At 47.6% G+C, this 13,360-nt stretch overlaps 1 protein-coding gene across 2 annotated transcripts; it reads left to right on the top strand.

The window, feature by feature from the left end:
* Positions 1-6,162: 6,162 nt before the first annotated feature.
* On the top strand, positions 6,163-11,946 carry LOC123167989 (uncharacterized). Of its 2 annotated transcripts, XM_044585848.1 has the most exons (5): positions 6,163-6,541; positions 8,955-10,233; positions 10,346-10,558; positions 10,642-10,766; positions 10,977-11,946. In XM_044585848.1, the coding sequence occupies exons 2-5, from the start codon at positions 8,972-8,974 to the stop codon at positions 11,426-11,428; spliced, it is 2,052 nt and encodes a 683-aa protein (XP_044441783.1). In that variant the 5' UTR covers positions 6,163-6,541; positions 8,955-8,971; the 3' UTR covers positions 11,429-11,946. The 2 variants fall into 2 exon arrangements, with proteins under 2 accessions (XP_044441783.1, XP_044441784.1); XM_044585849.1 differs by lacking the exon at positions 8,955-10,233 and having other exon boundaries at positions 6,172-6,541.
* Positions 11,947-13,360: the final 1,414 nt, after the last annotated feature.

Raw genomic sequence — 13,360 nt, 5'->3', positions numbered from 1 at the left:
GGGTTTGTTACCGGTGAGTATCTCATATGGAGTCTTGTTCAAGCCCTTGCGGAGGTAGAGCCGATTGGATTCATGACACGCGGTGTTGATGGCTTCGGCCCAAAAGTTGTATGGAGACTTGAACTCCGCCATCATGGTCCTTGCCGCATCCATCAACGTCCGGTTCTTCCTCTCCGCAACACCGTTTTGTTGAGGGGTGTAAGGTGCGGAATATTGATGCTTGATCCCCTCATCACTAAGAAACTCATCCACGGTGTAGTTCTTGAACTCGGTGCCGTTGTCACTTCTTATTGTCAAGATCTTTGCATTGTGTTGATGTTGGGCTTCATTTGCAAAGTCAATGACGGTTTGTTGGGTCTCGCTCTTCCTCTTGAAGAAATACACCCAAGTGTATCTTGAATAGTCATCCACAATCACCAAGCAATACTTCCTACCCCCAAGACTATCAAAGGATTGAGGCCCAAAGAGATCCAAATGAAGGAGCTCCAAAGGCCTCTTCGAGTAAATGATAGTCGTGGGAGGGTGAGCCTTCTCATGTAGCTTTCCTTCGATACAAGCACTGCAAGCACGATCTTTAGCAAAGCTAACATTCGTTAGTCCACGAACATGGTCCCCCTTGAGAAGACTTTGCAAGGATCTCATATTGACATGGGCTAAACGGCGATGCCAAAGCCATCCCACGTCAACTTTAGCCATTAGGCATGTCGCGATCTTAGTGGGTCGCTCCGAAAAGTTAATCACATATAGACCGTTCTCGACATGCCCAACAAAGGCTACGATATCAATATCAAAGAAAGTGGCAAAGCCCATGATTGCAAGTTGACGAACGGAAAGTAAATTGTATGCAAGGGACTCAACAAGCATGACCTTCTCGATCGTGAGATCATGAGAAATGACAACCTTTCCGAGTCCCACTACCTTAGAAGACGAGGCATCACCCCACTCGACATTGGTGGGCATAGATGGAGTCTTGTGCACGTCCACCACCAAGTCCTTGCTTCCGGTCATATGATTTGTAGCTCCACTATCGAGCAACCATGATCCCCCACCGGAAGCAAACACCTACAAGAGATCAATGCTTGGTTTTAGGTACCCATTTTGTAATGGGTCCTTTGATGTTAGTAACAAGGGTCTTAGGAACCCAAATAGACCATTCAATATACTCATGAGGAGAACCAACAAATTTGGCATAAACATGCCCATCACTAGCACGGCATAACACATAAGAAGGATTAAAGTCGCCGGCTTTGTTGGGAGGGGTGGCATTGCCCTTCTTGACACCGCCACCCTTTGCATTGTTCTTCTTCTCCTTGGAAGCACCCTCTCCCTCCTTCACAAAAGTTTGCTTGAGAGGAGGAGGTCGTTTGGTCTTGTCATTCTTCTTCTTGTTCTTGGGCTTGGGTGCTAACCCAATCCCCTCCTTGGCCACAACTTCCTTTTGATTGCTCAAAAGGTCGCTGAGGTTCTTCTCACCTTGTATGCATGACACAAGGCCTTTCTCAAGTTGCTCCTTCAACTTAGCATTCTCCTCAACAAGATGCACATGCTCACAACAAGGGTTAGTAGCATTTGCATTATCAATTAACACCATATGATGAAAGGTGGCTTTCTCCTTGGTTAGCTTCACTTGGAGTTGATCATGAGACTCCTTGAGGCTAGCATGAACACCCTTCAAGACTTTGTGAGCCTTGTCGAGAATGTCAAACTCCTCTTTGAGTCTCGCAAGATCAACTCCAAGCTTTGCCTTCTCGGAGTTTAGCACACGAGAAACAACAAGAGCATGATCAAGATCTTTCTTTAACTTAGCATGATCATCGTTGTGTGACTCCTCAAGAGCCAAACGAAGACCACACTCTTCGTCAAGAGCATTGGAAAGATCCGAAATCTCATCGGCATAGTCACGACTATGCCCCTCCATCTTAGAGATGGTATCTTCGTGAGCCTCGATCATGTCATTGGCTTCACCAAGTTGTTCCAAGAGAGCAACGAAGTGCTTCTTGGATTTACCATTGAGTTTACCCATAAAGGTCTCAAACTCATTCTCCTCCACATTTGTCCCCTCATGTTCATCAATGCTATCCGTCGAAGAAGGATGATTAATGATGGTAGTTTTGATGTTGGGGGTTACCTTGTTGGTGGCTTTAGCCATGAGGCACTTGGCGGTGATGTTCTCATTGGGTGAGTCAAAGAGAGACACCCGTGGAGTCGTCGCAATGGCAACGGAGGCCATGGCAACCGACTCACCATCTTCATCATCGTCATCATCCTCATTGTACTCTTCTTGTACCACCAATGCCTTGGGAGGAGTCTCTTGGTGAAGTTGCTCTTGTTGGGGAACGACTTGGCCTTGTCCTTTCGGATGAGCTTGCCACCATTGTCTTCCCTCTTCTCGTAAGGGCACTCCGCAACAAAGTGGCTCACATTGCCACAATTGAAGCAAGTCCTCACTCGTTGCTTGCCCTTTGCGCCACTTGAATTGTTCTTGTTGAAGTTTGGCCTTGAGTTCTTCTTGCTCCAAAATTGCCTTGAAGCAAGAGCCATGTGTTCATGATAGGCATACTTCGTATCTTCGAGGTTGCTCTCCTCTTCTTCCTCTTCATCCTCTTCCTCCATACTAACCTTGGCCTTTAGAGCAAGGTTGGGCTTCTTTACTCTTTGAGAGCGAAGAACCGCATTGTCGGCGGTCTTGTCCAAGATGCTCATAGCAACGAACTCATCCAACACTTCACTTAAGGACAAGGTGTGGAAGTCCGGCCTTTGACGAATGACGGAGGACATGGCTTTGTGGTAGGGCATCATTGCCTTGAGGAATTTGCGCTTGATCCAATTGTCATCCGTGTCCTTACTTCCATGATCTCAGAGAGAGACCGTGAGTTTAGTTACTCTCTGATAAAGCTCACGAGGTTCTTCATCTTCTTTCATTGCAAACTCATCGGCTTCATCTTGCACCACTTCATAGTTGGAGCGTTGAATGCTTGCGCTTCCCCGATAGAGGGAAACCACTTGGTGCCAAGCATCTTTGGCCATGGTGTAGGGCCGGAGATGAGGAAGATCTTCGGGTGGGATTGCTTCTTGGATGATGAAGAGAGCATTCTCATTGAATTGATTATCCACGGCTTCTCCAGGAGTGAAGTTACTTCGGTCATGCGGATAGAAACCTTCTTCAATAATTCTCCAAAGGTTAGTGTTCACATGATTTAAATGACGCTTAAAACGATAGACCCAAGAATCAATTCTACATTCTTCTCAATCTTAGGGGCCGGGCCGGCATGATTCAAATGAGTGGAAGGAAGCGGTCCACCATAGACAAGTGGAGGTTCCACATGGGCAAAGATGCTGGTGCCATTTTTACCACTAGAAGAAGGAGCTTTCTCGCTAGTAGCTTCCCCCTTGTCGGAGGTAGCATCCGTCACCTTGTTAGCGGGATCACCCACTTTCAACGGTGCGGTGGAAAGTTTAAACCCTTCTAAGTATTTATTAAACATGCTTTCGACCTCGGCCATCATGGAGGTTTTCAATGTGTCCAACGCCACATTGAATTCCTCACGAGAGACCGTGGTTCCCCCATCTCCCGTAGACGAGACCGGATTCACACCGGAGTGCTCCTCCACACCGTCTACGGCGTCAACCATACTCTTCGGATGGTAAAGTCCTTAATAAAGAGACGAGGCTCTGATACCAGTTGAAAGGATCGATATAGTTGACTAGAGGGGGGGTGAATAGGCAATTAACAATTTTTAGCTTTTCTTTACCAATTTAATTTTTGCATCAAAGTAGGTTGTCTAGATATGCAACTAGGTGAGCAACCTATATGATGCAACAACAATAGGCACACAAGCGAGCAAGAGATATAACACAAATAAGCTTGCACAAGTAAAGGCACGAGATAACCAAGAGTGGAACCGGTGAAGACGAGGATGTGTTACCGAAGTTCCTTCCCTTTGAAGGGAAGTACATCTCCGTTGGAGCGGTGTGGAGGCACAATGCTCCCCAAGAAGCCACTAGGGCCACCGTATTCTCCTCACGCCCTCACACAATGCGAGATGCCGTGATTCCACTATTGGTGCCCTTGGAGGCGGTGACCGAACCTTTACAAACAAGGTTGGGGCAATCTCCACAACTTAATTGGAGGCTCCCAACGATACCACGAAGCTTCACCACAATGGACTATGGCTCCGCGGTGACCTCAACCATCTAGGGTGCTCAAACACCCAAGAGTAACAAGATCCACAAGGGATTAGTGGGGGGATTCAAATTTCTCTTGGTGGAAGTGTAGATCGGGGCCTTCTCAACCAATCCCTAGAGAATCAACAAGTTTGATTAGCTAGGGAAGGAGATCGGGCGAAAATGAAGCTTGGAGCAACAATGGAGCTTGGAGGTAGAAGAGGTGGTCAACTAGAGGAGGAAGACACCCCTTATATAGTGGAAGAACAAATCCAACCGTTATCCACCAACTCAGCCTGCGCAACGCGGTACTACCGTACCTGAGGCGCGGTACTACCGCAGGGGCACGCGGTACTACCGCAGGGCCCCGCGGTACTACCGCCCACGCAGCAGAGACCAGAACAGCCTAAAATGCACTAAAGCAAAGGGCGGTAGTACTGCTGGCGCGGTACTACCGCTCCCCCTTGCGGTACTACCGCAAGGCAGGGGCTGTCCAGAGATGGGAAGGCACGGATATAAAAAATTACATCCGTGGCTACTTCCGCAGAGTTGGAGTCGATGCAAAAACCCGACGCGGTAGTACCGTAAGCCAGCAGCAGTACTACCGCGCGAGGCGCGGATGTTAAAAATTACATCCGCCCCTTACTGCCGCGTACTTGCGGAACTAAGTCAGATACCACGGTACTACCGCGCCCTGTGCGCGGTACTACCGTGATGGGTGCCGCCCACCAGCGAGAGGATGGCAATATCTGTACTGCGGCCACACTACCGCTTACTAGAAGCGGTACTACCATGGGCCCTTGCGGTACTACCGCAAGGTCCTGCGGTACTACCGCTCTAAGGAGCAGTACTACCGCACGCCCTAGTTCAGCAAGCAAGAGCAATATTTGCATAGACAAGGAAAACATAGGATACTCCAAAGGCTAGAGGAAAGGAGGTGCAAAGGAAGATGTGTACGTGATGAATCCACCCAACCTTTCCAACGCGGACCCCCTCTTAATAGTACGGCTTCCCTACAACTCAATACCAATGAAAAGAACCGAAGAGAAACGCCTTCTTCCATAGCCTTGGAGGGGAACCAAATCATCTTGTGCCTAGTCAATATATCTGAAATATTCGATGCACATGATTAGTCCGCAAAAGCATTGTCATCAATCACCAAAACCAACTAAGGGATAAAAATGCCCTTACAGCCTCTGAACGGGTGCGCCTCGTCGCCCCGGTCCCGCCGGTGTCCTTATATTAGCCGGAGCCCGTCGGAGTTGCCCGCACCGTCGAAGACCACCGTCGCTCGCCCGCCTCTGTTTCTCCTCTGGCGCCGCCCGTTGCCGCGTCCCGGCGCCTTCCCGCGCCTCCCTCTGGCCAGGAACGGGTGCGGCGGGCCCCGCCGCGGCCGCCGGTGTGCTCGGCTCGGCCGGAGACGGCAGGAGCCGGCCGGCCCGTCGCCGGCTTCGCCTCTCCCCTCTGCTCCTCTGTCTTTGGTCGGGTAGAGCCGGACGCAGCACGGCGGCGAGCAGGCAGGGAGCGGCGAGGAGAGGAGCAAGGCGGCGAGCGGGGAGATGCGGGGCGGGGGCCGGCGAGGAGAGGAGCAAGGCCGGCGAGGGGAGATGCGGGGCGGTGGAAGGAAGAGAGAAAGGAGAGGAGACAGGAGAGAGGGGAGAGAGAGGGGCTGCAGGTGGGCTTGCGCATGCAAAAGGCGAGCGCCGGCGTTCCCAGCTGCCCCGCAGGGAGCTGGGTGTGGGGTGGGCGCGCCGGCCGTAACATTCGCTAAATCCGGCGAAAAACGAGGTCCTGAGTGCATGGCTGGGATTTTTTTACAACCGGCGCTAAAAAGATGCTGAGGGGGCTGTCGGGGGGCCGGCTGGAGATGCTCTCACCCTGCACGACCCCGCAGATTTCGCGAACCGCAAACGCAACCGTCCACGATTCGCGTTCGGAGTCCCAACGGGCCACGGCGGTAAAACCGCGCCGCAATAACCGGAAACAGATCGAGATAGCCTTCCCTTCCCACCGCGCGGCAGCCGTCGCAATCCTGGTCCTTTTGCTTGGACGTTCTGTTTCCCGATTCTTTTCCAATCCGGTCTCCTGCCTCCCCACGCGTCGTTGGCCAGCAGCGCCTATAAGTACAAGGGCCCCGGCCTCCGCTTGCACAGCCTGCTTTTTCTCTCTGTTTCTTTCTCGCCAGCCCCAGCCTTCGCCCTCCTCTGCTTTGCGGCGGGGTTTGCTAGGGTTTACCTAGCGGCCAGAGGCGAGTTCGTCCGTCGTATCAAGCTACGGCCAAGTTCTTTGGTGGAGGAGGTGCAGATTCTTGTCTCGAGGAGTCGGGCGTGGAGGACTTGATCTCCCCTCCTTCATCGCCGGGGCAGACTGCCGCCAGGTAACGCTCGTTTTCTACTCCCGATCTGATCTTTTCTAGAGCTGTATGGTCATATGGTTGTGTTCATGTTCTTGCTGCTGCTGTGATTGTGCTCGTGTCCTATTTTTGTTTCGAGCTTGGGAGGGTAATGGTCCAAGATTGTTTAAGGATTTCCTAGTCGATTTAGTCCTGTTTGTGCTTGGAAAATTGGTTTCTGCTTAGGGATGTGGCCGTCCGAGCACTGTAATTGCTCGCATTGTGTCAAACAGATTCAAGTTGGTAGAAATAGGCCGTGAATACAGCAGATGTCTTTTTTTTTGCGAAAGTACAGTAGATGCCGTATGGCATACGCGCCTGCCATGAAGGGCTTTGGGTATTTTTGGATGGTTATCAAAATCAACCATCATCACAAAAAGATAGAAAACCAACCGTAGTTTCTAGTTGCATACCAAATCTAAAATTTCCATGTACGCTGATTCTTTTACTCTGCGCATAACTCCTCATACCAAGGAGGGCATAAGTTTGTTTTTTTGGACTAATTTGCCCCTGCGCATGAGTAAGCATGAGTATCAGGAATAAATGTTCCTGGTTGGCTGGTCCTCCTCTCTTTTGTTGGAAACTGGCCCAATTTAATGTGGCAGAAGTGGATGGGGCGGGGCCTAAAAGGAAAATGTGAAGTAGGAGAAAACCTCATGTTGGTCAGCTTGATTTGCCATTGATCCGGCGAAACATGCATCGAAAATATTGAGTAGGACCATGGCTCACCCGAACCTATGCCGTCACACATCAATGGGCAGCATTTTTTGAGATCAGTGCATGCCAAGCTATCATCCCCTTCAAAAAGGCGAACCTACACTGCCCTACGAACAAGCTGGCCAAGACAAGGATTAAGTTAAACTGTGAAATTTGAATGTTAATCAGGCCTTAATCCACATTGTTTGAACCATGGGTTTGGATGGACCATAGTCTCTCCTCCTCTCAACATGAATTACTTTTAATGTCTTGCTATGATCTATGAGTAGGCGTTGTATTTTATTTTTGGAAGAAAAATGGAAGGGTAAAACCACAACGTAATTCTTTCAAATACTCCAAATCTGCCATTCTGTAGAACAACCGAGATTGATATTAGTAAAGTAGTACTCCCGTTTCTAAATATAAGTCTTTTTAAAGTTTCAACATGAACTACATCCGGATGTATATAGACATATTTTAGAGTGCATTTCCACTTATTTTGCTCTGTATGTTGTCCATAATGGAATCTCTATAAAGACTTATATTTAGGAACAAGACTTATATTTAGGAACAGAGGGAGTAGAATCTTGTGGCGTAGATAGTTTGCTAGGTGAATCTTTCCATTCTTGATCGTAAAACTCTCTTGTATCACTTGAATCAAAACTTAAGGCGCCCTACATATAATCCCGTACCTCCATCGTTTGTTTGGTCTAGTTTAATTTGTCTCTCTTTCGTTGTCATATTGTGCCCTACTCATGTAACAGTCGGTGGCGTGGCAACTATAGGTTGGTTCATAGTTGTGAAGTAGCGGGTGGGGTCATGGAAACAATGAGTAAGGTGTCTACATCGATGACTAGGGTGAAAACAAAGGTAGCTAATTGTGCTTAGGAGGCCATGAAAAGTAGCGATGATGCAGTTGTGGAATTGATTTACATACCAATTTGGAGGGCCTCAGGAAAATATGTCTACCCTTGCCGAGGCAAGCGAACCTTACATACATTGGTGGCAAAAAAAAAACTAAAACAAAAGCAATTTTATAGGATGCAACTAGAACTTATTTTTAATATTTTTGTTCTATTGACATTGATATTACTTTTGTAAATAAAATAAATTGTAAATTTAATTTGGATGGAACTACGTTGAATAAATTTAAATAGTTAATCTCTAGCATAGTGCTTTCTAAAATTAGTCGAGATAAAAACCAAGGTTTGGTGGATACCATGAAGGTGTCACAAAAATGTAATGTTTGTGTTGCAAAAGGTTATTATTGAACTTGTATTTGTACTTTCATGTCATCAAATTTCCTTATTTTTTGCATCGCTAAGCCCCACACACTTACTGGGGTCAAAATGAATGACTAAAAGGACGTTAGATAGAGATCATTCCTCAAATGTGTTCAAGTCATGGGAATAGATTAGATAGAGATCAATCCAATTGTGAAAAGTGCAACTTATGTGTGCTGTGCAAAATGTGTTTGATGTGCCATCAATCTCATATAATGTAGCCCCCTTCACCACTTTAACTATGTTACCATTAGGTTGGCACTCTTATAGACTCATATAATGTAGCCCCCTTCACCACTTTAACTATGTTACCATTAGGTTGGCACTCTTATAGAAGTGTCTTTTGTTGTAAAAGTTGGTTTACAAGTTTCTTTTGTGTTTAGAAAGTATATTTTACATATTTTTTTAATTTCTTTTAGTGATTATTCAAAGAAAAATGGGGAGTCGAAGACAACATAGTGTCAACAACTTTGGTCCAAGATTGAGAAAGCCGTCCATAAGCAAGGCACCAGGCAAACTCAAGAAAAAGTGCCTTGAACAATTCAAGAGAACTCAGCAGTCGTTTAGGGTGGCGTATGACGAGCCTAGCCATGCTAAGGCAGCGTCTCGACCAAATGTCTCGTCACGTTCTCCATGGCCAAACAAAGGTACGGCTTCCCCACGGGGAAATGTCGAGAAGTCTAAGCCCTTCTTCTCTAGGAAGAATACCCAAAAGGTTAGTCCATCTCGCGCAGTGCCTAGCGCAATGCCTAACAGTGGCATTGATTCTTTGCAAAAGAATACTACCAAGTTTAGAACCTCTCCCTTTATGTCAAATAGTGGTAATAGATCGAGGCCAAACAATGGCATGGGTTCTTCGGCAAAGAATGTGGAGTCTTACTCAAGGTTAAATAACATTGAAGCTCCTCGGTCAAAGAATACCAAGATGTTGGGATCCTCTTACTCAAGACCCAATGATGAGATGGCTCCTCAGTCAATGAAAGCTAGGCCCTTCTCCTCTGGGTTGAATTGTGGGTCCGGTTCTTTGGCAAGGAACATAGTAAAGTCTAAGCCCTCTTTAGATTCAAATTCCACATTTGGTGTTTCAAAGAAATTGTACCCCTCTTTGATGGTTTGCAACTCACGAAAAGAAGACCATCCGATGGCGATGGAAGCTACAAATTCCAACTCAGCTTTGAAGGGTAAAAAAGTCATGGAAGATATCTCTATTTCTTTACCTAGTAAGAAACTTTCAACTCACCAAACGGTCGAGGCATCATGCATGGTTGATTCAATCGGCGGGTGCATTCGAGTTGATAGTAGAAAGTACAAGTCTAGCCTTTCAGAGCATGGAAGAACCGATGTGTACAAATCTAAGAGTAAGAGGATGGAGCCGTTGTTGGAAGAAAAGTTTGAGGCACATGGGGTCGCTAGATTGAAAAAATCCATTAATAAACTTAACAATGAGAACACTAGCCTCGGGGAGGATAAAAGGACCGTTGATGACAAGTTTAATAAGAGGAAGAGGACCGAGAATTGTAGTAAAACAAACAATAAGAGTAGATTCGTAGTACTTGATGATGAAGACGATGATGATGGTGATCAAAATCTCATCGGTAGTAAAAGTGGTGCTGCTGGATTGAAAACACAGAATTATGGTTCAGAACCTTCAAAGCCACATCACTATTGTTCCCTGCCCATCGATGAACCTATTTGGAGGTAAAACATATGCCCCCTTTTTTTCTTCAATTTCCCTTTTTTCTCCTGATTTCACATGTTGCAAATGCTCGTCCCTATATGCTGATATTTTTGTTGTTTTATTATTCAACAGTGGAATCATTAGGATAGGCAGCGGAAAATTTGTTTCGTTGGCTGCACATTTGTCAACCAAATACTGTGAGAAGGTGTGGAAATTGTCAAGATCACTTGAGCCAGTGGTTGAAGTAACAAAGCTTTCTAGACTGGAGGGTTGGCCGAAGAGCTTTGAGGCATCAAGGCCCACTGATGACAACATTGCGTTGTATTTATTGCCCACCGAGATGAGGTGTCTTTATTACTCTTTGCTATTTATTTTCCTACCATCTTTTGCACCATTTGGATTCTAATCATTTTTGTCTCTATCCCTAGGCAAGATGCAGACCTGGATCAACTTGTTAAAGAAGTCGTGGAGAATGATATGGTCCTACGAGCTATTGTTGGTGAAGCTGAGATGCTGATATTCCCATCTATTCTACTGCCTGAGCAACACCAAAGTATGTGTTCTTCTCTTTCTGGAAAGATGCTAGTAACAGAATATGATTGATGTTCCTGATTTCTAGTCACAACCCTACCCATACGCAACCATTCAATCATCTAATAGAAATAGTTCAATTATCCAGAATCACTATCTAAGCTTTTCCCTACTGTGTATATTTGGCTCAATGGTTAAGTGACTTACCATGTTTGTCTTTGTTTGGTTGCAGCTTTCCAAGGAAAACCCTACCTGTGGGCGGTATTTAAGCGCAGAATAGTGGAAGAGGAACAACATGGCAAAGGACATCGTGCACAGGAGAAGGGAAAACAGCAGGCTTCACATTTCAGTGTGGGAGAAGTGTTAAACATGGAAGCTGGACTTGAAGCTTCTGAGGAACCGGAGATGCAAGGCATGGAGCAGGAACAAAATCCCAAGTTGGCTGGACCCAACGCGCCGAGTCCTACAACTGAAGCTCCTACCGCGGCTGCAGCTACAATGTCTGCAAACCACTGTCAAGACCACTCAAACATGGCTGCTCCTACAGGAGCATTGTTTGGCTTTGTGGTTCAGCGAACTCCGCGACTCGAGCAACTCATCCAAGAGATGCAGCGCGAAGGTGCTGTGATGGTTGCAATGCAAGGGCAGATGATAGGGCCAGGTCTTGGCATGGGCAGGCAGTAGCAACAGGGTTGAGAGGAGGACGATTTGGCTTGGAGGCTGTTGTCGTCCAAGTGGCTAGGCAAGGAAGCTGACTTGGACCCGAGCCTTTGTGTACACCATCGCCTGTGCGTGTCACCAATAGATAGAGACAAATGGGAATAACCGAACCACGTCTACGAAATCAACAGCCGCGACCGACTATTAAGATCCTCGCGACTTCAGTCTTTTGCAACCTGGTATCTAGTTAGAGGTTTAGTTTGGTGTTGGCTAAAATGCATCTAAAAGTTATCATGTCAGCGCATGTGTTCTCAGATGCATTTTGTTCTTCAGTATAGTTCTGCTTGCATCTCCTCCCGTGCTGGTGTCGAACAAGCTTTGGCCTAGTTGCTTTTTGCTTGTAGCATCGATTTTGTTTTTTCATTGTAATCTTTTCTCTCCATCCATGCGTTCCTGTAACACTGGCACTGCTGCCTTTTGCTGCGTGCTGTTGGTCCACTTTTTATTGGCTTTTATTGGCCCGTACACTTTGTATCTCTTTATTTTTGGCCTAGTAGCATTAAAGCATCTATGGTACCAAAATGTGGTGCGAGTAAAATATACCCCCTCCGTCCGAAAATACTTGTCATCAAAATGGATAAAAAGGGATGCATCTAAAACTAAAATATGTCTAGATACATCCTCTTTTATTAATTTTGATAACAAGTATTTCCAGATGGAGGAAGCCCACATCGTGCCGTATAAACCATGTGTTGACGTATAAATGTAATTGTCAGTCAGAAACTGTTGACGTATAAATGTATTGTCTTAGTCCTTTCTGTCAGATTGGTCTTTTGATTGCATTGGCTTTACATGGTATCAGAGCCAAAAGGTCTCGAGTTCGAGATTCAGCTGGTGCAATTAAATTGAAGCCCACTTTCAGTCTAGCTTTGTTGATGTATTGCCTAGTCTCTTTTGTTAGATCAGTCTTTTGCTTGCATTGCCTAGAGCATGCACTCCTACAGAAACCATTCAACGCGGGTTTGTATCAGTCCGCACGATGGCCGGACGTGTTTTCTCCCACAAATTAGAGACCAAGCTTTGCGGGCGTCCGGACTGCTCCCAAGCCCGCTTCTGGCCACCCAAACCCCCACCCGCCCCTTCTGTCGTGGCCCACCCAAACCCCTAACCCACCGCTCCCATGTTTCCCTTCCGATGCACGCGTCGCTTACAACGCCGCATGAAGCACGCAGCGGCCGACATGTCGCGGTATGTGATCAGAGGGAGGGCGATGCTGACCGACGCGACCTCTCGGCAGCCGCCGCTTCAATGCGGACGCAGCTTCCCGAGGAACCAACTCCATCCGTTGCGTCGCATTGAAGTGGGCTGACCGCCCGTTTCGACTAGCCTGGCCGCGGCTATCTGTGCTTCAGCGATGCACATCCGCGTATCTTTCCTCTCTGATCGCCTCCTTCTCTTCGAGCTCCTCTTCCTACAGCGGCGATGTCGAAGTCGTGGTGGTCCGTGCCGGCAGGCTGTGGTTCATCCTCAGGTGGATCTTGGCGCCGACGCTCTTTGGGCCCCTTGGTGTCCTTGGTGACCGGCTCCTTCGGCAAGGAGGATATCATCCTCTCCTCCAGTGACGAGGAGGACTAGAAGTCGTAGCAGCGGTTGCACCTCCTCGCGGAGGAGGCTCTGACGGACGAAGCGGAGCGCTCACTCCATCAGATGGGCCTTGCACCACATCATCGGTGCGGGTCAAGGAGGAGCCGATCCGATGTCCCCACCCTCGTGGGTCAAGCAGGACCCCCCCCCCCCCCCCGCAGCCATGTCTGCGGCGTCCAGGTTGGACTCTGTGTGAAGGACAAGCCCGCGTTACCACCGGCGCACAACTGATACGCGTGCATTAGCGGGCCCTACTCGCCGCCCATCTGCATCCGTCGCCAAGCCATCGAGGAGTTGCCATCGGCCATAAGG

This window comes from Triticum aestivum, chromosome 7D (assembly GCF_018294505.1).
Source record: "Triticum aestivum cultivar Chinese Spring chromosome 7D, IWGSC CS RefSeq v2.1, whole genome shotgun sequence".
Lineage (NCBI taxonomy): Eukaryota > Viridiplantae > Streptophyta > Magnoliopsida > Poales > Poaceae > Triticum > Triticum aestivum.
The sequence above is the reverse complement of the archived record's forward strand: the minus strand, read 5'-3'. Positions and strand labels throughout refer to the sequence as shown.